Source organism: Oncorhynchus kisutch, unplaced genomic scaffold, assembly GCF_002021735.2.
Source record: "Oncorhynchus kisutch isolate 150728-3 unplaced genomic scaffold, Okis_V2 scaffold1076, whole genome shotgun sequence".
Taxonomy (NCBI): Eukaryota; Metazoa; Chordata; class Actinopteri; order Salmoniformes; family Salmonidae; genus Oncorhynchus; species Oncorhynchus kisutch.
In genome coordinates, this window is record NW_022263021.1 from 44,859 (window position 1) to 69,422 (window position 24,564).

Here is a 24,564-nt window from a genome sequence, read left to right on the forward strand (position 1 = left end):
TCAAACACAAGCTTAGCCTTTTGTTAACAACACTGTCATTTCAGATTTTCAAAATATGCTTTAACCAAAGCTACACAAGCATTTGTGTAAGAGTATTGATAGCTAGCATAGCATTAAGCCTAGCATTCAGCAGGCAACATTTTCACAAAAACAAGAAAAGCATTCAAATAAAATCATTTACCTTTGAAGAACTTCGGATGCTTTCAATGAGGAGACTCTCAGTTAGATAGCAAATGTTCATTTTTTTCCAAAAATATTATTTGTGTGAGAGAAATAGCTCCGTTTTGTTCATCACGTTTGGCTAAGAAAAAAAATGAAAATGCAGTCACTTACAACGCCGAACTTTTTTTCCAAATTAGCTCCATAATATTGACAGAAACATGGCAAACGTTGTTTAGAATCAATCCTCAAGGTGTTTTTCACATATCTATTCGATAATCTATCAGTGGTGGCAGCTGGCTTCTCATCAGAAGACAACGGAAAAATACTGCAGCTGGAGATTACGCAATAATTGCGACGGAGGACACCAAGCGACCACCTGGTAAATGTAGTCTCTTATGGTCAATCTTCCAATGATATGCCTACAAATACGTTACAATGCTGCAGACACTTTGGGGAAAACGTGGAAAAGGTAAGCTGACTCCTAGCTCCTCCACAGCCATATAAGGAGTCATTGCCATGAGGCGGTTTTAAAAAATGCGGCACTTCCTGATTGTATTTTTATCTGTTTTTTTTCTGTAACATCAGTTCTGTGGCACTCACAGACAATATCTTTGCAGTTTTGGAAACGTCAGAGTGTTTTCTTTCCAAAGCTGTCAATTATATGCATAGTCGAGCATCTTTTCGTGACAAAATATCTTGTTTAAAACGGGAACGTTTTTCATCCAAAAATTAAAAGAGCGCCCCCTATATCGAAGAAGTTAAGAAGCAGTGCGGCTTGGTTGGGTTGTGTTTCGGAGGACGCATGGCTTTCGACCTTCGTCTCTCCCGAAGGTTTATTTAAAAATAAAAATGTTTCGGCATCACTGCTTTCTTCAGGGTCAGAAGAAGTCACAGTGATGCTGAAACAACATTGGTGTTTTTTTTACCCAATAAATTACTGGGAGGTTATATAGAGTGTGCAACTCTTTGTTTTGATAGCCAACGTTAGCTAGTTAACATTAGCCTTCTGCATATTCAACTTCCATCCTCTCAGTCCAGGGGCAAAAACAATGTATGAATTAATAGTTGGATCTGAATCGTCCTTATAATCATTGGCCAGTACGGAAAATTAAGTAAAACCACAAGTCCAAATCGCTATCGCCATCCATTGCTAATTTAGGAAAGGGACAATTTTTGCTAGCTAGTGTTGGATTCGAAATTTTTAACATTGAGCTATTAAAGACATGATAGATCAGACGCATAGTATATTAAGAAGTGAGATCTGTAGAAAAACAGAGTGGCTGTGGGAATGTACTGGGTGGACGGGAGGAGATCAAAGGATTGCTATAGGGGAGACAGAAGGAGGGGTTGAGGTCAGGAGGTGGGGTCAGATCCCCTGAAGGGAGTAATAAGGGTTTAGTATCCTGTTACCCTCTTCCTGTGGAACCATAAGGATTGGAGAGAAGGAGGAGTGTCTTAAGGGGAATATATATATATATACCTGCGATGGGAGAAATGTTGGGTTGTCTGAATTACAGCTGTAAAGACACTCTGGGAAGAATTAAACTTGGTTAAGCTTCTCTAGTGTCCGTGAGTTATTTACTCTGAAAAATAAGAACCAAACACTAGCCACCGGAGGACAACAAGGCAACGAGATACAACAATTCAAGTTGTTTCTGTCAATGACGTATTGCTCTCGATGTGATGTAATTGGAGTGAAGCCAAAACCAAACTGGCTTCCCTTGAAACTTTTCTCTATATATTTTTTTGGTGTGCCAGGACCATTCACAGTTCAGCTCAACGCTGATTGGCTATTATTATTGTAATGGAGACGCAGGGAGTCAGGAAGCAGGTGCAGTTGGTGTGTTTAAAAGGAACGCATCTAAACATGAAAAAAGGAAACAATACTCCCTAATGGGTGATACAGCAGAGTACTAGATAAAGAGGAAGTAATCATTGTGTGATGAAGTCCAGGTATGCCTCATGATGGGTCGCAGTTGTGCGTAATGATTGTTGCCAGGGCCGGGGGTTAGGAGACAGGCAACGCCGAGCACCGGAGCAGAAGTATGTAAACTGCCGACCAACTGTACTCTGCCCAGGGAACTGGGCCACTACCCCTGTCGGTCCTGTCAGTGACTCCTCAGGAACCTCCCCAGCTCCTGATTGGTCCTCTCCACCTGCTCTTTGGACTGAAGCCAGTACGTTGACTGTGACCCCCAACTTCTCCATGAAGGCTCTCCATACGTACTCCTTATGTACTCCAGGTTCCAATGGTCAATGAGGATGAGAAACGGGTCCGTGGTTCCCTCCAGCCAGTGTCTCCACTCCTCTAATGCAACTTCCCCACCAGGAGCTCCCTGTCACCGACGTCATAGTTCCTTTCTGCAGGAGACAGTTTTTTAGAGTAGTATGCACATGGATAAAAATTTTGTGGATTACCTTGATGGTGTGACAGGACAGCCCCCACGCCCACTTCTGAGGTGTCCACCTCCACCACGAAGGGCAACGTAGGATCTGGGGGTTTCAGCAACGGGGCAGAGGTGAAACGCCCCTTCAGTAGGCGTAAGGCCTCATCAGCAGCAGAACTCCACACCAACTTCCGGAGGACCACCTTTAAGGAGAGAGTTGAGAGCAGAGGTGATGGAGCTTCCTGATGAAGCGGTGGTGGAAGTTGGCAAACCCCCAACATTTATGTAGTCCCTTTATGGTGGTTGGGACTGGCCATGACCTGACTGCATCGACCTTCCTCTCCTCCAGAACCACTCCCTGCGGGCTGATCCGATATCCCAAGAAGGAACTGGCACTTCTCCGCTTTGATATACTGATGGTTCTCCAGGAGGCGTTCCAGGACATCCTGGATGTGGGCGACGTGATCATCCAAGTTGGCTGAGTAGATCAGGATGTCATCGATATACACAACCACCTGATGCCCAGGCATGTCCCAGAACATCTCGTTAACAAATGCCTGGAACACCGACGGAGTGCCCAGACATCATGCTGAAGGCCGTCTTCCATTCATCCCCCTCCCGGATGAGGATGAAATTGTAGGCCTCCGCAGGTCCAACTTAATAAAAAAATGAGCCCCACGGAGCAGTTTGGTCGGCCGGCAAAAACAGGAGGGGCTAACGGTACTTGGTGGTGATGGCATTGAGACCTCTGTAGACAATACACAGAGAAAGACCCCCCTCCTTCTTGGCCACGAAGAAGAAACCTGCCGACACAGGGCAGGTGGATGGGCTGATGAAACCCTGTTGGAGGGCCTCCATAGCCTTGGTTTGAGCCCCTGACAGGGGGTAGATGCGGCTGCGCAGAGTCTGTAAGCAGGTTGATGGAACAGTCCCAGATGCGATGAGGAGGGAGACAGGTGGTGCGGGTCTTGGACAAAACCTCCCTGAGATCCTGGTAAACTGGTAAAACTCACATCTCAACTGACGTGGAACCACAAGGTCTTCTGTCATCCGGGTGCCCAGGCAGTGATCTCCTTTCTTGACCAGGAGATGGTGGGGTCGTGGTGTTAGAGCTACCGGAGGCCGTTGTGTGTAATGATGGGTTGCCTGGGACGATGGTTAGATCGGCGACGTTGAGCGCCAGAGTGGGAGTAGACGTGACAATTATATACTTTTTTACACCACTGGTTGTTAATAATAGTACAAATGCAGGGTTATCGATACACTTTTGCTATTCATTCGTTGCAGCTGCAGCAAGAGTGGAAGTAGAGAAGCACATTTTATGTTTTGTAATGAAGTTGAATAAAAACAGTGTTGACAGTAATGAATAAAAACAGTGTTGACAGTGGTGAATAAAAACAGTGTTGACAGTAGTGAATAAAAACAGTGTTGACAGTGGTGAATAAAAACAGTGCTGACAGTGGAGAATAAAAACAGTGTTGACAGTAGTGAATAAAAACAGTGTTGACAGTAATGAAAAAAACTTAAACATGAATTCACTCATAAAAACAGCAGCACTTTACTGTAGTCTTTCTCTGATCATGGTTTAAAAGTTATGAGATCTTATGTAGGCTAGTATCAAACTTTGCTGTGGCAGGGATCGTGGAAGCTGTAGGCTAGTATCAAACCTTGCTGTGGCCGGGATCGTGGAAGCTTTAGGCTAGTATCAAACCTTGCTGTGGCCGGGATCGTGGAAGCTGTAGGCTAGTATCAAACCTTGCTGTGGCCGGGATCGTGGAAGCTGTAGGCTAGTATCAAACCTTGCTGTGGCCGGGATCGTGGAAGCTTTAGGCTAGTATCAAACCTTGCTATGGCCGGGATACTAGGCTAGTATCAAACCTTGCTGTGGCCGGGATCGTGGAAGCTGTAGGCACGGTGATTTGAGCTATCCGATTGGCCAGCGTCACTCAATTTAGCTACAGACCTTCCGGGTAGGCGGAGTTTGTCTTTTCAGACAAATTAAAGGGTTAAAATGGGAACACTGTCTACCCAGAGCGCAGGGCTTCTGAATCAAGTGCACCTACCGCCAACATGGCTTCTGAATCAAGTGCACCTATCGTCAACAGGGCTTTTGAATCAAGTGCACCTACCGTCAACAGGGCTTCTGAATCAAGTGCACCTATAGGAATAAAAACAAAAAGGAGTGCAAGTCTTTATCGTTGGCTTTTCTACCGAAATGTTTGGTGGTCGACTAGGAATGCCTTGAAGATCGGCCAGTCGATTGACCGGTTGGTGACCATTGGTCTAAAGTTTGCGTGAGGATAAGCACATTCTCATATTTTATATTTTATTTAACTGTTATTTAATATCAAGTTCAGTTTTTATGAATGCCAACTTCTGCCTGAACCAGTGCATGTTTTGGGATATATTTTGATGCATATGCAACGTTTCTAAATGAGGGCCTTGGTAAAAAGCACACAACCATAATATTTCAAAGTAATGTTTTCTTATTTCTTTGTTTGGTTTACCTCAGTTGTAAGTTTCCATTTCATATGTACAGACCCTGGAGCCTATTTCTTATCTGTGTAAGGACCTAGCTGGGCTGTAGGGATTTATTTCCTAATTGGATTAAGTGAATATGACTATGTGCAGTAAGTCTCTCATCTCTCTCCTCCATTATGTAGGTCTTCCTCTGTCTGTTGTCTCAGTGGAAGCAGACAGTGTGTTCAGCAGCATAATATTTGTGGATTACTGGCCTAGTACGGCTACTGAGGATGCCCTACACAGCCAGGGTCCGAACCACAGCAGCACACAGGTCCATCTACTGGTCACCTGTAAGAGTGGAGCATGTCATCGAGTCGACGCAGGAAGAGGACTGGACTCTCATAATGTCACACAACTATCAGAAAGGTTTACAGTATTCTGTTCTACACAAGGTTAACTTGAATAACCCATACCAAGTTACATTACATAAGCATTGAGAGAAACATGATGCAGAGCTCTATAACTTCCTGTCTCCTATCTTTCAGACCATCAGATCCAGACTGTTTCCCCTCCCTCTATAACTTCCTGTCTACTATCTTTCAGACCATCAGATCCAGACTGTTTCCCCTCCCTCTATAACTTCCTGTCTACTATCTTTCAGACCATCAGATCCAGGGTGTTTCCCCTCCCTCTATAACTTCCTGTCTACTATCTTTCAGACCATCAGATCCAGGCTGTTTCCCCTCCCTCTATAACTTCCTGTCTCTCCTGTCAGACCATCAGATCCAGGCTGTTTCCCCTCCCTCTATAACTTCCTGTCTACTATCTGTCTACTATCTGTCAGACCATCAGATCCAGGCTGTTTCCCCTCCCTCTATAACTTCCTGTCTACTATCTTTCAGACCATCAGATCCAGGCTGTTTCCCCTCCCTCTATAACTTCCTGTCTACTATCTTTCAGACCATCAGATCCAGGCTGTTTCCTCTCCCTCTATAACTTCCTGTGTACTATCTGTCTACTATCTGTCAGACCATCAGATCCAGGCTGTTTCCCCTCCCTCTATAACTTCCTGTCTACTATCTTTCAGACCATCAGATCCAGGCTGTTTCCCCTCCCTCTATAACTTCCTGTCTACTATCTTTCAGACCATCAGATCCAGGCTGTTTCCCCTCCCTCTATAACTTCCTGTCTACTATCTTTCAGACCATCAGATCCAGGCTGTTTCTCCTCCCTCTATAACTTCCTGTCTCTCCTGTCAGACCATCAGATCCAGGCTGTTTCCCCTCCCTCTATAACTTCCTGTCTACTATCTTTCAGACCATCAGATCCAGGCTGTTTCCCCTCCCTCTATAACTTCCTGTCTACTATCATTCAGACCATCAGATCCAGGCTGTTTCCCCTCCCTCTATAACTTCCTGTCTCTCCTGTCAGACCATCAGATCCAGGCTGTTTCCCCTCCCTCTATAACTTCCTGTCTACTATCTTTCAGACCATCAGATCCAGGCTGTTTCCCCTCCCTCTATAACTTCCTGTCTACTATCTTTCAGACCATCAGATCCAGGCTGTTTCCTCTCCCTCTATAACTTCCTGTCTACTATGTTTCAGACCATCAGATCCAGGGTGTTTCCCCTCCCTCTATAACTTCCTGTCTCTCCTGTCAGACCATCAGATCCAGGCTGTTTCCCCTCCCTCTATAACTTCCTGTCTACTATGTTTCAGACCATCAGATCCAGGCTGTTTCCCCTCCCTCTATAACTTCCTGTCTACTATGTTTCAGACCATCAGATCCAGGCTGTTTCCCCTCCCTCTATAACTTCCTGTCTACTATCTTTCAGACCATCAGATCCAGGCTGTTTCCCCTCCCTCTATAACTTCCTGTCTACTATGTTTCAGACCATCAGATCCAGGCTGTTTCCCTGTGGTGACTGCTGCTGTTCCGTTCCTCCAGCGCCTGGTAAACCAGCTTTATAATGTTGACTCTCTCTGGCCACCAGGTCCATCTCTCAGTCTCATTAGATGTTGTGATGCTGGACTAGTGTGTTTCTCTGTTTCACTGTCGTCTATCCATGACAGACCATCACTACTCCTATCTTCTCTTACTACTCCTATCTTAGTTATCTTATCGTACGACTCCTATCTTAGGAGAATTCAACCTTACAGTGACATGCTTACTTACAAGCCCTTAACCAACAATGCAGTTTTAAGAAATATACAAGAAAAAAGTATGAAATAAAAGTAACAAATTAAAGAGCAGCAGTAAAATAACAAAAGCGAGGCTATATACAGGGTGGGGGGGGGGGGGGGGGTTGGCAGTACAGAGTCAATGTGGAGGCTATATACAGGGTGGGGGGGGGGGGGGGGTTGGCAGTACAGAGTCAATGTGGAGGCTATATACAGGGTGGGGGGGGGGGTTGGCAGTACAGAGTCAATGTGGAGGCTATATACAGGGGGTACCAGTACAGAGTCAATGTGGAGGCTATATACAGGGGGTACCGGTACAGAGTCAATGTGGAGGCTATATACAGGGGGTACCGGTACAGAGTCATTGTGGATGCTATATACAGGGGGTACCAGTACAGAGTCAATGTGGAGGCTATATACAGGGGGTACCAGTACAGAGTCAATGTGGAGGCTATATACAGGGTGGGGGGGGGGGTTGGCAGTACAGAGTCAATGTGGAGGCTATATACAGGGTGGGGGGGGGGGGTGGCAGTACAGAGTCAATGTGGAGGCTATATACAGGGGGTACCAGTACAGAGTCAATGTGGAGGCTATATACAGGGTGGGGGGGGGGGTTGGCAGTACAGAGTCAATGTGGAGGCTATATACAGGGTGGGGGGGGGGGTGGCAGTACAGAGTCAATGTGGAGGCTATATACAGGGGGTACCAGTACAGAGTCAATGTGGAGGCTATATACAGGGGGTACCGGTACAGAGTCAATGTGGAGGCTATATACAGGGGGTACCGGCGCAGAGTCATTGTGGGTGCTATATACAGGGGGTACCGTTACGGAGTCAATGTGGAGACTATATACAGGGGGTACCAGTACAGAGTCAATGTGGAGGCTATATACAGGGGGTACCGGTACAGAGTCAATGTGGAGGCTATATACAGGGGGTACCAGTACAGAGTCAATGTGGAGGCTATATACAGGGGGTACCGGTACAGAGTCAATGTGGAGGCTATATACAGGGGGTACCGGTACAGAGTCATTGTGGATGCTATATACAGGGGGTACCGTTACGGAGTCAATGTGGAGACTATATACAGGGGGTACCAGTACAGAGTCAATGTGGAGGCTATATACAGGGGGTACCGGTACAGAGTCAGTGTGGAGGCTATATACAGGGGGTCCCAGGACAGAGTCAATGTGGAGGCTATATACAGGGGGTCCCAGGACAGAGTCAATGTGGAGGCTATATACAGGGGGTACCGGTACAGAGTCATTGTGGATGCTATATACAGGGGGTACCGTTACGGAGTCAATGTGGAGACTATATACAGGGGATACCGGTACAGAGTCAATGTGGAGGCTATATACAGGGGGTACCGGTACAGAGTCAATGTGGAGGCTATATACAGGGGGTACCGGTACAGAGTCATTGTGGATGCTATATACAGGGGGTACCGTTACGGAGTCAATGTGGAGACTATATACAGGGGGTACCGGTACAGAGTCAATGTGGAGGCTATATACAGGGGGTACCGGTACAGAGTCAATGTGGAGGCTATATACAGGGGGTACCGTCACGGAGTCAATGTGGAGGCTATATACAGGGGGTACCGGTACAGAGTCAATGTGGAGGCTATATACAGGGGGTACCGGTACAGAGTCAATGTGGAGGCTATATACAGGGGGTACCGTCTTGGAGTCAATGTGGAGGCTATATACAGGGGGTACCGGTACAGAGTCAATGTGGAGGCTATATACAGGGGGTACCGGTACAGAGTCAATGTGGAGGCTATATACAGGGGGTACCGGTACAGAGTCAATGTGGAGACTACAGTGGGGAGAACAAGTATTTGATACGCTGACGATTTTGCAGGTTTTCCTACTTACAAAGCATGTAAGAGACGGAATCTAAAACAAAAATGCAGAAAATCACATTGTATGATTTTTAAGTAATTAAGTTGCATTTCCACAATGTGGATACAAAACATCTGGGGTTTGGATCATTGTGGAGTGACACTTAAATACATTTCTCTAACTCTCCTATTTTATCTGACATGATCTGACTCTGCTGTTGTTTCTGATGGTCCCTGGTAAACAGGCTCTGCTGATGTTTCTGATGGTCCCTGGTTAACAGGCTCTGATCATGTTTCTGATGGTCCCTGGTTAACAGGCTCTGATCATGTTTCTGATGGTCCCTGGTTAACAGGCTCTGATCATGTTTCTGATGGTCCCTGGTTAACAGGCTCTGATCATGTTTCTGATGGTCCCTGGTTAACAGGCTCTGATCATGTTTCTGATGGTCCCTGGTTAACAGGCTCTGATCATGTTTCTGATGGTCCCTGGTTAACAGGCTCTGATCATGTTTCTGATGGTCCCTGGTTAACAGGCTCTGATCATATTTCTGATGGTCCCTGGTTAACAGGCTCTGATCATGTTTCTGATGGTCCCTGGTTAACAGGCTCTGATCATGTTTCTGATGGTCCCTGGTTAACAGGCTCTGATCATGCAGAGGAATGGGAAGATCCTCCTCCAAGACATGGTAGACAGGAGAGTAGTGTGCTGCTTCTCCCTCCCAGACACTCATCTCCTGGCCAATCCCTGGAATCCTGTGTTTCTACTGGACCCCACACAGCAGTCTCTGCTCATACCAGGTACTGGAACAATATAGTGTATCTTGAAAGCATATTTTATACATATTTTAATCTAGATTATTTCTGGATTTAGTTTAGTGCTGAGTTGAGGATGACAACGTTTAAGACAACAGGATTCTAATATCCCAGAACTCTTTGCAACAATATGATCAGTTATGGTAGTAAGTAATGTTGCTAGTAGATAGTAATGTTGCTAGTAGATAGTAATGTTGCTGGTAGTTAGTAATGTGGCTGGTAGTTAGTAATGTTCCCTGGTTGTTAGTAATGTTGCTGGTAGATAGTAATGTTGCTGGTAGATAGTAATGTTGCTGGTAGTTAGTAATGTTGCTGGTAGTTAGTAATGTTGCTGGTAGATAGTAATGTGGCTGGTAGTTAGTAATGTTGCTGGTAGTTAGTAATGTCGCTGGTAGTTAGTAATGTTGCTGGTAGATAGTAATGTTGCTGGTAGATATAAATGTTGCTGGTAGTTAGTAATGTTGCTGGTAGTTAGTAGTGGCTCTGTAGTTAGTAATGTTGCTGGTAGTTAGTTGTGGCTCTGTAGTTAGTAATGTTGCTGGTAGTTAGTAGTGGCTCTGTAGTTAGTAATGTTGCTGCTAGTTAGTAATGTTGCTGGTAGTTAGTAGTGGCTCTGTAGATAGTAATGTTGCTGGTAGTTAGCAATGTTGGTGGTAGTTAGTATTGTTGCTGGTAGATAGTAATGTTGCTGGTAGTTAGTAATGTTGCTGGTAGATAGTACCGGCTCTGGTAGATAGTAATGTTGCAAGTAGTTAGTAAAGTTGCAGGTAGATAGTAACTGCTCTGGTAGTTAGTAATGTTGCTGGTAGATAGTAATGCTGCTGGGTGATAGTAATGTTGCTGGTAGTTAGCAATGTTGGTGGTAGATAGTACCGGCTCTGGTAGATAGTAATGTTGCAAGTAGTTAGTAAAGTTGCTGGTTGTTAGTAAAGTTGCTGGTACATAGTAATGTTGCTGGTAGATAGTAAAGGCTCTGGTAGATAGTAACGGCTCTGGTAGATAGTAATGTTGCTAGTAGTTAGTAATGTTGCAGGTAGTTAGTATAGTTGCTGGTAGATAGTAAAGTTGCTGGTAGTTAGTAATGTTGCTGGTAGTTAGTAATGTTGCTAGTAGTTTGTAATGTTGCAGGTAGTTAGTAATGTTGCTGGTAGTTAGTAATGTTGCTGGTACATAGTACTGTTGCTGGTAGATAGTAATGTTGCTAGTAGTTAGTAACGTTGCAGGTAGTTAGTAATGGTGCAGGTAGTTAGTAATGTTGCTGGTAGTTAGTAATGTTGCTGGTAGTTAGTAAAGTTGCTGGTACATAGTAATGTTGCTGGTAGTTAGTAAAGCTACTGGTACATAGTAATGTTGCTGGTAGATAGTAAAGGCTCTGGTAGATAGTAACGGCTCTGGTAGATAGTAATGTTGCTAGTAGTTAGTAATGTTGCAGGTAGTTAGTAAAGTTGCTGGTAGATAGTGAAGTTGCTGGTAGTTAGTAATGTTGCTGGTAGTTAGTAATGTTGCTAGTAGTTAGTAATGTTGCAGGTAGTTAGTAATGTTGCTGGTACATAGTAATGTTGCTAGTAGTTAGTAATGTTGCAGGTAGTTAGTAATGTTGCAGGTAGTTAGTAATGTTGCTGGTAGTTAGTAAAGTTGCTGGTACATAGTAATGTTGCTGGTAGTTAGTAAAGCTACTGGTACATAGTAATGTTGCTGGTAGATAGTAACGGCTCTGGTAGATAGTAATGTTGCTGGTAGTTAGTAAAGTTGCTGGTACATAGTAATGTTGCTGGTAGTTAGTAATGTTGCTAGTAGTTAGTAATGTTGCTGCTAGTTAGTAAAGTTGCTGGTACATAGTAATGTTGCTAGTAGTTAGTAATGTTGCAGGTAGTTAGTAATGTTGCTGGTAGTTAGTAATGTTGCAGGTAGTTAGTAATGTTGCTGGTAGTTAGTAATGTTGCTGGTAGTTAATAAAGTTGCTGGTACATAGTACTGTTGCTGGTACTTAGTAATGTTGCTGGTAGATAGTAACGGCTCTGGTAGATAGTAATGTTTCTGGTAGTTAGTAAAGTTGCTGGTAGTTAGTAAAGTTGCTGGTAGTTAGTAATGTTGCTGGTAGATAGTAACGGCCCAGGTAGTTAGTAATGTTGCTGGTAGATAGTAATGTTGCTGGTGGTTAGTAAAGTTGCTGGTACATAGTAATGTTGCTGGTAGATAGTAATGTTGCTGGTAGATAGTAATGTTGCTGGTAGATAGTAACGGTTCTGGTAGATAGTAACGGTTCTGGTAGATAGTAACGGTTCTGGTAGATAGTAACGGTTCTGGTAGATAGTAACGTTGCTGGTAGATAGTAATGTTGCTGGTAGATAGTAATGTTGCTGGTAGATAGTAATGTTGCTGGTAGATAGTAACGGCTCTGGTAGATAGTAACGGCTCTGGTAGATAGTAACGGCTCTGGTAGATAGTCATGTTGCTGGTACATAGTAATGTTGCTGGTACATAGTAATGTTGCTGGTAGATAGTAACGGCTCTGGTAGATAGTAACGGCGCTGGCCCAGCTACTAGGAGTGCTTGGGTTTTGTTCTTACTTTACCTCACGTCTTCTTTACCTCATGGTTCTAAAGCAACACACCTGATGTCATGTCATGAAAAACCATCTGGCCTTAATGGTGTTATATGCTCTTAAATCTCCACCGGTACAGAAGATGACTGGCCCTCTGAGCCCGGTTCCTCTCTACCAGGTACAGCCAAGAGAGGACTGGACCTCTGAGCCCGGTTCCTCTCTACCAGGTACAGCCAAGAGAGGACTGGCCCTCTGAGCCCGGTTCCTCTCTACCAGGTACAGCCAGGAGAGGACTGGCCCTCTGAGCCTGGTTCCCCTTTGCCAGGTACAGCCAAGAGAGGACTGGCCCTCTGAGCCCGGTTCCTCTCTACCAGGTACAGCCAGGAGAGGACTGGCCCTCTGAGCCCGGTTCCTCTCTACCAGGTACAGCCAGGAGAGGACTGGCCCTCTGAGCCCGGTTCCTCTCTACCAGGTACAACCAAGAGAGGACTGGCCCTCTGAGCCCGGTTCCTCTCTACCAGGTACAGCCAAGAGAGGACTGGCCACCACTCTGAGCCCGGTTCCTCTCTACCAGGTACAACCAGGAGAGGACTGGCCCTCTGAACGTGGTTCCAGGCTTTTCTACCTCCGGTGACCAGCAACTGATCCCCTCTTTATGGTCTAATATATTTTAAATGGAAAATATCGTTAGTTTACATTTACTGACCTACAGGATATCAACATAGCCTTTAACTATTATATAAAATAACTCAATTCAGTTTTAATGGTGAGATATTAAGCAATTCCTTCTCCCCCAGGTGATCAGCGTCCCGGTCCTGACAGTGGGGAGGAGGGGGAGGACAGAGGGAGTCGACTCTTTGTGTTCCGTCTCCGAGATGCTGCTGTCGTCAAGCCGTACAGACACGAATATGTCGGCAGAGCATCATCACCCCAGGGCCAATCAGGGACAGGCACCTCTAACTTGGAGGAAACATGCAACCTCTATTTCCAACAAAGGTTTGTTTACAGGCTCAGCTCTGTTTAAGAACTGATTTATTTAGCCTTTCTAGGTGCAGGAACAACTGTCAGTCCAACTGCTATTACTGTACCTACAGCTAAACGCCATTATCACAATAATATGTTGTCTTTCCAGATCAGTTTGGACTCATCCAGACACGCGTCAAAATGAATCTCTGATTGTTTGTTCCTGTTAAACACTGAAACAGAGTTGATGACATCAGAGTGTGAAACAACCGGTATTTAATACTGTGTTAGGTTCTAAATAAACAGAGTACAAACTAACGGTAGGAAAAGCTCAAACCAAATGTATTCACCCAATGGGTCAGACAGCTGAACAGACAAAAACGTATTTAAACAAGCACTGGAATTTACCCTTCCTCCTATGCTGAGTCTCCTCCTTGCACATCTGGACAGCCAAAACATCTCTGTTGCTGGACAGGACTTTAGTGATGCCTGTTCTTTCTCACTTCATCTGACCTCGGCCCAAATCCCTCACTCCTCCCCAACTCACGGCCGTCCTGTTGACTCGTCCCAGACTGAGGCCCTTCTCCTTTCCATAGGATACCTGGTGTCTAACAATAACATGTTATGACAGAATGTAAATGTTCTGCATCCCCCCCTCTCTCTCCCCCAGTAACATGTGTTTTGAAGTCAGAACCCATCAACAGTATGTCAGTGGTCTAGTTATAACATGGTGACGTCATATGGCATGGAATTGGTCTGATATAACATGAAACTAGGAAAAGCTGTGGCACATCTGAATGGGCTTGTTGCAGGTGCCTGGGGGAATAATCAGAAACTCTAATGAAAAGAGAGCCACACACACTGCTTTTACCAGTATGACTTGGGTCAGTGTTTTTCAAAGCTCCTCGGGGACCCCCAGACATTTCACAATGTTGTTGTAGACCTGAACTAGCTCAATGATTGACCTAGTCAAGGGCTTGACGATTAGTTAACAAGTTAACTCAATGATTGACCTAGTCAAGGGCTTGATGATTAGTTGACAAGTTAACTCAATGATTGACCTAGTCAATGGCTTGATGATTAATTGACAAGTTAACTCAATGATTGACCTAGTCAAGGGCTTGATGATTAGTTGACAAGTTAACTCAATGATTGACCTAGTCAATGGCTTGATGATTAATTGACAAGTTAACTCAATTATTGACCTAGTCAAGGGCTTGATGATTAGTTGACAAGTTAACTCAATGATTGACCTAGTAAAGGGCTTGATGATTAGTTGGCAAGTTAACTCAATGATTGACCTAGTCAAGGGCTTGATGATTAGTTGACAAGTTAACTCAATGATTGACCTAGTCAAGGGCTTGACGATTAGTTAACAAGTTAACTCAATGATTGACCTAGTCAATGGCTTGATGATTAATTGACAAGTTAACTCAATGATTGACCTAGTCAAGGGCTTGACGATTAGTTAACAAGTTAACTCAATGATTGACCTAGTCAAGGGCTTGATGATTAGTTGACAAGTTAACTCAATGATTGACCTAGTCAATGGCTTGATGATTAATTGACAAGTTAACTCAATGATTGACCTAGTCAAGGGCTTGATGATTAGTTGACAAGTTAACTCAATGATTGACCTAGTCAATGGCTTGATGATTAATTGACAAGTTAACTCAATTATTGACCTAGTCAAGGGCTTGATGATTAGTTGACAAGTTAACTCAATGATTGACCTAGTAAAGGGCTTGATGATTAATTGACAAGTTAACTCAATGATTGACCTAGTCAAGGGCTTGACGATTAGTTAACAAGTTAACTCAATGATTGACCTAGTCAAGGGCTTGATGATTAGTTGACAAGTTAACTCAATGATTGACCTAGTCAATGGCTTGATGATTAATTGACAAGTTAACTCAATGATTGACCTAGTCAAGGGCTTGATGATTAGTTGACAAGTTAACTCAATGATTGACCTAGTCAATGGCTTGATGATTAATTGACAAGTTAACTCAATTATTGACCTAGTCAAGGGCTTGATGATTAGTTGACAAGTTAACTCAATGATTGACCTAGTAAAGGGCTTGATGATTAGTTGGCAAGTTAACTCAATGATTGACCTAGTCAAGGGCTTGATGATTAGTTGACAAGTTAACTCAATGATTGACCTAGTCAATGGCTTGATGATTAATTGACAAGTTAACTCAATGATTGACCTAGTCAAGGGCTTGACGATTAGTTAACAAGTTAACTCAATGATTGACCTAGTCAAGGCCTTGACGATTAGTTAACAAGTTAACTCAATGATTGACCTAGTCAAGGGCTTGATGATTAGTTGACAAGTTAACTCAATGATTGACCTAGTCAAGGGCTTGATGATTAGTTGACAAGTTAACTCAATGATTGACCTAGTCAATGGCTTGATGATTAATTGACAAGTTAACTCAATGATTGACCTAGTCAAGGGCTTGATGATTAGTTGACAAGTTAACTCAATGATTGACCTAGTCAAGGGCTTGATGATTAGTTGACAAGTTAACTCAATGATTGACCTAGTCAATGGCTTGATGATTAATTGACAAGTTAACTCAATGATTGACCTAGTCAAGGGCTTGACGATTAGTTAACAAGTTAACTCAATGATTGACCTAGTCAAGGGCTTGACGATTAGTTAACAAGTTAACTCAATGATTGACCTAGTCAATGGCTTGATGATTAGTTGACAAGTTAACGCAATGATTGACCTAGTCAAGGGCTTGTGGGTTAGTTGACAAGTTAACTTATTGAGTCTCAAGGAGAGGTTTAAAACATGTTGGCCTGTTGTATTGGGTCCCAAGGAGAGGTTTAATACGTGTTGGCCTGTTGTATTGGGTCCCAAGGAGAGGTTTAATACGTGTTGGCCTTGGCCTGTTGTATTGGGTCTCAAGGAGAGGTTTAATACGTGTTGGCCTTGGCCTGTTGTATTGGGTCCCAAGGAGAGGTTTAATACGTGTTGGCCTGTTCTATTGGGTCCCAAGGAGAGGTTTAATACGTGTTGGCCTGTTGTATTGGGTCCCAAGGAGAGGTTTAATACGTGTTGGCCTTGGCCTGTTGTATTGGGTCTCAAGGAGAGGTTTAATACGTGTTGGCCTTGGCCTGTTGTATTGGGTCCCAAGGAGAGGTTTAATACGTGTTGGCCTTGGCCTGTTGTATTGGGTCCCAAGGAGAGGTTTAATACGTGTTGGCCTTGGCCTGTTGTATTGGGTCCCAAGGAGAGGTTTAATACGTGTTGGCCTTGGCCTGTTGTATTGGGTCTCAAGGAGAGGTTTAATACGTGTTGGCCTGTTCTATTGGGTCCCAAGGAGAGGTTTAATACGTGTTGGCCTGTTGTATTGGGTCCCAAGGAGAGGTTTAATACGTGGTTTTAACACAGGGTTTTCTACAGTAGTCTGTTGTATTGTGTGTAATAGTCCTGGGGGTTTTCTACAGTAGTCTGTTGTATTGTGTGTAATAGTCCCGGGGGTTTTCTACAGTAGTCTGTTGTATTGTGTGTAATAGTCCTGGGGGTTTTTCTACAGTAGTCTGTTGTATTGTGTGTAATATTCCTGGGGGTTTTCTACCGTAGTCTGTTGTATTGTGTGTAATAGTCCTGGGGGTTTTCTACCGTTAGTCTATTGTTTTGTGTGTAATAGTCCTGGGGTTTTTCTACAGTAGTCTGTTGTATTGTGTGTAATAGTCCTGGGGGTTTTCTACCGTAGTCTGTTGCGTACAACTGTCCTGGTTGTGTGTCTGTGTATTGTGTAATTGGTGATTTCTACAGTATTCTATTGTATATACTGTAATTGTTCTGGCTTTGTGTGTTTGTCTGTATTGTGTTTCAGAGTTCCATCTGTGGAGGAGAGAAACAAAGTCATGACTGAGACATGGAACCAGCTCCAAGAGCATGCCGCCATGGTGCTCTTACAGAACTGACAACAAGTTGTTACCATCTAACAGAACTGACAACAAGCTGTTACCATCTAACAGAACTGACAACAAGCTGTTACCCTCTTACAGAACCAACACCCTGTTACCATTTTACAGAACCAACAGCCTGTTACCATCTAACAGAACCAACACCCTGTTACCCTCTTACTGAACCAACACCCTGTTACTATTTTACAGAACCAACACCCTGTTACCCTCTTACAGAACCAACACCCTGTTACCATTTTACAGAACCAACAGCCTGTTACCATCTAACAGAACCAACACCCTTTTACCCTCTTACTGAACCAACACCCTGTTACTATTTTACAGAACCAACACCCTGTTCCCCTCTTACAGAACCAACACCCTGTTCCCCTCTTACAGAACCAACACCCTGTTCCCGTCTTATAGAACCAACACCCTGTTTCCATTTTACAGAACCAACACCCTGTTACTCTCTTACAGAACCAACAGCCTGTTACCATCTTACAGAACCAACACCCTGTTACCCTCTTACAGAACCAACACCCTGTTACCATCTTACAGAACCAACACCCTGTTACCCTCTTACAGAACCAACACCCTGTTACCATCTTACAGAACCAACACCCTGTTCCCCTCTTACAGAACCAACACCCTGTTACCATCTTACAGAACCAACACCCTGTTCCCCTCTTACAGAACCAACACCCTGTTACCCTCTTACTGGACCAACACCCTCTTACTATTTTACAGAACCAACACCCTGTTCCCCTCTTACAGAACCAACACCCTGTTCCCCTCTTACAGAACCAACACCCTTTTACTATTTTACAGAACCAACACCCTGTTCCCCTCTTACAGAACCAACACCCTGTTCCCCTCTTACAGAACCAACACCCTGTTCCCGTCTTACAGAACCAACACCCTGTTCCCCTCTTACAGAACCAACACCCTGTTACCCTCTTACTGGACCAACACCCTCTTACTATTTTACAGAACCAACACCCTGTTCCCCTCTTACAGAACCAACACCCTGTTCCCCTCTTACAGAACCAACACCCTTTTACTATTTTACAGAACCAACACCCTGTTCCCCTCTTACAGAACCAACACCCTGTTCCCCTCTTACAGAACCAACACCCTGTTCCCGTCTTACAGAACCAACACCCTGTTCCCCTCTTACAGAACCAACACCATGGTCCCGTCTTACAGAACCAACACCCTGTTCCCCTCTTACAGAACCAACACCCTGTTCCCCTCTTACAGAACCAACACCCTGTTCCCGTCTTACAGAACCAACACCCTGTTCCCCTCTTACAGAACCACCACAAGCAGGACATTACCACGTCCACATGTCTTCCGTCACTACATAGACTGACACATGAAAACCTACAGGATATATTGATTGAATACTACATCTCCCTCAGCGTAACCTGTGTTCTTCCAGGTTGGCATCTTGACTTTTAGGAAAAGCGGTAATGGAAGGTTTTACATTATTAGGTTTGATGTTAGCATATGTTACAGGCAATAATGTATGGGTTCTTACATCTGCTTTCTTAGATCCACTGAAGAATGGACCATGCTTTGATAGGGCTTTGAATAAATTGGGAGATTAAGACTAAATTGTAAATACACAACCAAGTGTCTCACACCAAACAAACGTTCCTTATATTGACAGGGTGTTCTGTCTTAGCCTAACATCTACATCCTTCTGAGGTATCATGCCTCAGAAGTCTCCAATATGACTATTTATTTATGAGAAAACCTAACCCTGTCTTCGCCCCTAATCGAAGGTAATGCCACAGTCCGCTCTGCTGAGCATGACACTTTGTGTCCAAGGAAAAAACAGATTTTCAGTTTATCCCTCTACTCTTCTCACATTCACTTAGCTATGGAACGTCATCTTTCTCTGACAACCATGTTTCTGTAAAATAATCCATTATATTGTGTCCTAAATGTGACCGACCGCCTTGAATCGGCCTAGGGGACACGCAGCCCGCGTACAGCAGTTGGGCAGAGGGAGATTCCAGCTCAAAGCACTCTACTTGTACGGCTCCGGTTACCTTGGATAAAGAAGGACTTGTGTTTTAAAGAACAGTTTTCTTTAATATTTCTTAGACAAGAAGATACAACAGAGATCCAGAGGAAACTAGAATTGCCCGTATATAGATGCCTTGTTCAAAACAACTGGGAACTCTGGAAAAAGTAGGAGTTGGATGACCAATGTTCCATTAGATTTTTCCCAGTTTGAGTTTTTTTGAGTTCCCAGTTGATTTGAACGCGGCAAGAGTTGCGATCTGGTCTCGAAACTCGATGATCAACTCTTCTTAGCCACACAGTTTATATTCTACACATACACGTAATTTACAGTCCAGCAAATGGTCACAGCTGTCTGCCATTCCTGGGTTGGCCATTAACTGCAGCTCAAACCAGCTCAGAATCAGTTACCCATTCTAACTTCAAAACCAGCTCAGAATCAGTTATCCATTCTAACTTCAAAACCAGCTCAGAATCAGTTACCCATTCTAACTTCCAAGCTCAGTCCCCTCCCCCTCGCGCTTGCTATTGATGGAAACAGACTGAACTCTTGCTCTGCCCAATCAAACTGCCCCGTTTGTGCCATCTGCCTAGGCATTGACTGGTAGCGGTAAAGGGCCTGGGCTAAACCAATACAAATGTTCAGACTTTTGAACTCTGTATCGTTGGGAAAGGGCTCGTAAGGAAGCATTTCAAGTCTACACCTGTTGTATTCAGCTCATGTGACAAATAATATTAGATTGTTGATTAGACCAGATCTTTCATGCACATTGCTAGATATTTGACTCAAATTATTTCTGGCATGTTTCACAGGCTCTGACTGCTCTATGCTCTATATCAGCATTCATATTGGGCCAGAATAACACTGCTTATGCACGTAATTTGGATTTTTCAATCCCTAGATGGCCCTCATGTACAGTGGCAAGAAAAAGTACCTCTTGGAATGTACTGGATTTCTGCATAATTTGGTCATAAAATTAGATCTGATCTTCATCTAAGTCACAACAACAGACAAACAAACAGTCTGCTAAAACTAATAACACACAAATTGTATTTTTCTTGTCTATATTGAATACATCATTTAAACATTCAGTGTAGGTTGGAAAAAGTATGTGAACCCCTAGGCTAATGACTTCTACAAAAGATAATTGGAGTCAGCTAACCTAGAGTCCAATCATTGAGACGAGATTGGAGATGTTGGTTGGAGCTGCCTTGCCCTATAAAAAATAAAAAAAACATTTTAGTTTGCTATTTGCAAGAAGCATTGCCTGATGTGAACTATGTCTCGAACAAAAGAGATTTCAGAAGACCCAAGTTCAAGAATTGTTGACTTGCATAGAGCTGGAAAGGGTTACAAAAGTATCCCTAAAAGCCTTGATGTTCATCAGTCCACGGTAAGACAAATTGTCTATAAATGGAGAAAGTTCAGCACTGTTGCTACTCTTCCTAGGACTGGCCATCCTGCAAAGAGGACTGCAAGAGCAAAGAGCAGAATGCTCAATGAGGTTAAGAAGAATCCTAGTGTCAGCTAAAGACTTAAAGAAGTCTCTGGAACATGCTAACAACTCTGTTGACGAGTCTACAATACGTAAAACACTAAACAAGAATGGTGTTCATGGGAGGACACCACGGAAGAAGCCACTGCAGTGCAAAAAAACCATTGCTGTATGTCTGAAGTTCGCAAAAGAGCACCTGAATGTTCCACACCGCTTCTGGCAAAAATTCTTATTTACAATGACGGCCATCCCGGCCAAACCCGGACGACGCTGGGCCAATTGTGCGCCGCCCTATGGGACTCCCAATCACAGCCAGATGTGATACAGCCTGGATTTGTACCAGGGACTGTAGTGACACCTCTTGCACTGAGATGCAGTGCCTTAGACCGCTGCGCCACTCGGGAGATATAAAGTAACTTACCCTGGTATCATTAATAAGGTATGTTCTATAGAATAACATAAAGTAACCTTCCCTGGTATCATTAATACAGTATGTTCTATAGAATAACATAAAGTAACCTACCCTGGTATCATTAATACAGTATGGTCTATAGACTAACATAAAGTAACCTACCCTGGTATCATTAATACAGTATGGTCTATAGACTAACATAAAGTAACCTACCCTGGTATCATTAATACAGTATGGTCTATAGACTAACATAAAGTAACCTACCCTGGTATCATTAAAACAGTATGGTCTATAGACTAACATAAAGTAACCTACCCTGGTATCATTAATACAGTATGGTCTATAGACTAACATAAAGTAACCTACCCTGGTATCATTAATACAGTATGGTCTATAGACTAACATAAAGTAACCTACCCTGGTATCATTAATACAGTATGGTCTATAGAATAACATAAAGTAACATAAACATAAAGTAACCTACCCTGGTATCATATCTCGACCCCGCCCTGTGCAACTGGGTACTGGACTTCCTGACGGGCCACCCCCAGGTGGTGAGGGTAGGTAACAACATCTCCACCCCGCTGATCCTCAACACTGGGGCCCCACAAGGGTGCGTTCTGAGCCCTCTCCTGTACTCCCTGTTCACCCACAACTGCGTGGCCACGCACGCCTCCAACTCAATCGTCAAGTTTGCGGACGATACAACAGTGGTAGGCTTGATTACCAACAACGACGAGACGGCCTACAGGGAGGAGGTGAGGGCCCTTGGAGTGTAGTGTCAGGAAAATAACCTCACACTCAACGTCAACAAAACTAAGGAGATGATTGTGGACTTCAGGAAACAGCAGAGGGAACACCCCCCTATCCACATCGGGACAGTAGTGGAGAGGGTAGTAAGTTTTAAGTTCCTCGGCGTACACATCACAGACAAACTGAATTGGTCCACCCACACAGACAGCATCGTGAAGAAGGCGCAGCAGCGCCTCTTCAACCTCAGGAGGCTGAAGAAATTCGTCTTGTCACCAAAAGCACTCACAAACTTCTACAGATGCACAATCGAGAGCATCCTGTCGGGCTGTATCACCGCCTGGTACGGCAACTGCTCCGCCCACAACCGTAAGGCGGGTAGTGGTGAGAGGGTAGTGAGGTCTGCACAACGCATCACCGGGGGCAAACTACCTGCCCTCCAGGACACCTACACCACCCGATGTCACAGGAAGGCCATAAAGATCATCAAGGACAACAACCACCCGAGCCACTGCCTTTTCACCCCGCTATCATCCAGAAGGCGAGGTCAGTACAGGTGCATCAAAGCTGGGACCGAGAGACTGAAAAAAAGCTTCTATCTCAAGGCCATCAGACTGTTAAACAGCCACCACTAACATTGAGTGGCTGCTGCCAACACACTGACTCAACTCCAGCCACTTTAATAATGGGAATTGATGTAAAATATATCACTAGCCACAATGCTACTTAATATAATGTTTACATACCCTACATTATTCATCTCATATGTATACGTATATACTGTACTCTATATCATCTACTGCATCTTCATGTAATACATGTATCACTAGCCACTTTAACTATGCCACTTTGTTTACATACTCATCTCATATGTATATACTGTACTCGATACCATCTACTGCATCTTGCCTATGCCGCTCTGTACCATCACTCATTCATATATCTTTATGTTCATATTCTTTATCCCTTTACACTTGTGTGTGTATAAGGTAGTAGTTTTGGAATTGTTAGTTAGATTACTCGTTGGTTATTACTGCATTGTCGGAACTAGAAGCACAAGCATTTCGCTACCCTCGCATTAACATCTGCTAACCATGTGTATGTGACAAATACATTTGATTTGATTTGATTTGGATTTGAATACAGTATGGTCTATAGAATAACATAAAGTAACCTACCCTGGTATCATTAATACAGTATGGTCTATAGAATAACATAAAGTAACCTACCCTGGTATCATTAATACAGTATGGTCTATAGAATAACATAAAGTAACCTACCATGGTATCATTAATACAGTATGGTCTATAGACTAACATAAAGTAACCTACCCTGGTATCATTAATACAGTATGGTCTATAGAATAACATAATAACATATTTTAACCTGCGTGTCATGATCGCATTTGGTGTAGGGGGACAAAATAAATTTATGCATGATGGCGCACGCGCGCAGCCGGTTTGGGTTCCGTGTATGTGCTGTTATTGTGAAGTGGAAACGTCTATGAGCAACAACGGCTCTGCCGAGAAGTGGTAGGCCATACAAGCTCACAGAACGGGACCTCCAAGTGCTGAATCGTGTACAGCATAAAAATCATCTGTCCTCGGTTGCAACACTCACTACTGAGTTCCAAACTGCCTCTGGAAGCAACGTCAGCACAATAACTGTTTGTCAGGGGATTTGTCAAATGCGTTTCAATGGCCAAGCAGCCACACACAAGCCTAAGATCACCATGCGCAATGCCAAGCGTCGGCTAGAGTGGTGTAAAGCGCGCCGCCATTGGACTCTGGAGCAGTGGAAGCAGCCACTACTCTTGTCCCATGAATTACTCCCCTTTTGTTAACCAAGGCCTACTACACAAGCTTCCAACTTACCTAACTTCATTGCTAATGTATAAAAGAATGAGCTACGAAACCTGCTCGCAGGATTGGTTAACTCTTGAGGTCCCTCTGGTCTCAACATAATTAGGTAATTCATCCATTCGTTTTAGTGCCGCCCTTAGTTGGAATAACCTACAAAATTCCTTGCATCTTGATTCAAATAAAATGTTATTGGTCACATAACGTGTTTAGCAGATGTTATTGTGGGTGTAGCGAAATGACTGGCTCGCAGTCGGCATTCCAATTCATCCCAAAGGTGTTCGATTCGGTTGAGGTCAAGGCTCTGTGCAGGCCAGTCAAGTTATTCCACACCGATTTCAACAAATGTTTCCCTGGTACCACAAGGGCAGTTTAGGACTCTGGTGTTTGTTCTCAGAGCACCATTGGGAATGAGACCCTGGTCTCAATTGGGCTACCTTGAATAAATAAATGTTTTTTAAAAATTAAATCAAGTTCATTATAGAATGGCCTTTAGACTACTGTATGCACATCAAGAGTTCAGTGTTCAGTCACAACAATCATAGCTGCTGAATATCTAAAGAATTCTAATAGATCTATCATAACTGAATCCAACTGAACCTTAAACATGAAGGAATTACTCTCCTTCAAAAATACAAGGCAGGTCTGGGCCTGCGCCATAGAGATAGATAGAGGACTCATCTTTATATCTGTTGCCATTATAGCATAAAATCAAATCAAATCT

General features: G+C 43.8%; 1 protein-coding gene across 6 annotated transcripts in view; it reads left to right on the plus strand.

Annotated features, from left to right (window-relative positions):
- Nucleotides 1-18,693, plus strand: part of LOC109883160 (WD repeat-containing protein 93) — a 45,172-nt gene extending 26,479 nt beyond the window's left edge. For 4 of the 6 annotated variants that reach the window (XM_031817571.1, XM_031817572.1, XM_031817573.1 and 1 more), the window contains exons 11-15: nt 5,213-5,438; nt 6,906-6,966; nt 9,680-9,836; nt 13,194-13,392; nt 17,217-18,693. In XM_031817571.1, the coding sequence (XP_031673431.1) occupies nt 5,213-5,438; nt 6,906-6,966; nt 9,680-9,836; nt 13,194-13,392; nt 17,217-17,307 (734 nt within the window). In that variant the 3' untranslated portion in view covers nt 17,308-18,693. The other 2 variants (XM_031817575.1, XM_031817576.1) reach the window with 2 other exon arrangements.
- Nucleotides 18,694-24,564: the final 5,871 nt, after the last annotated feature.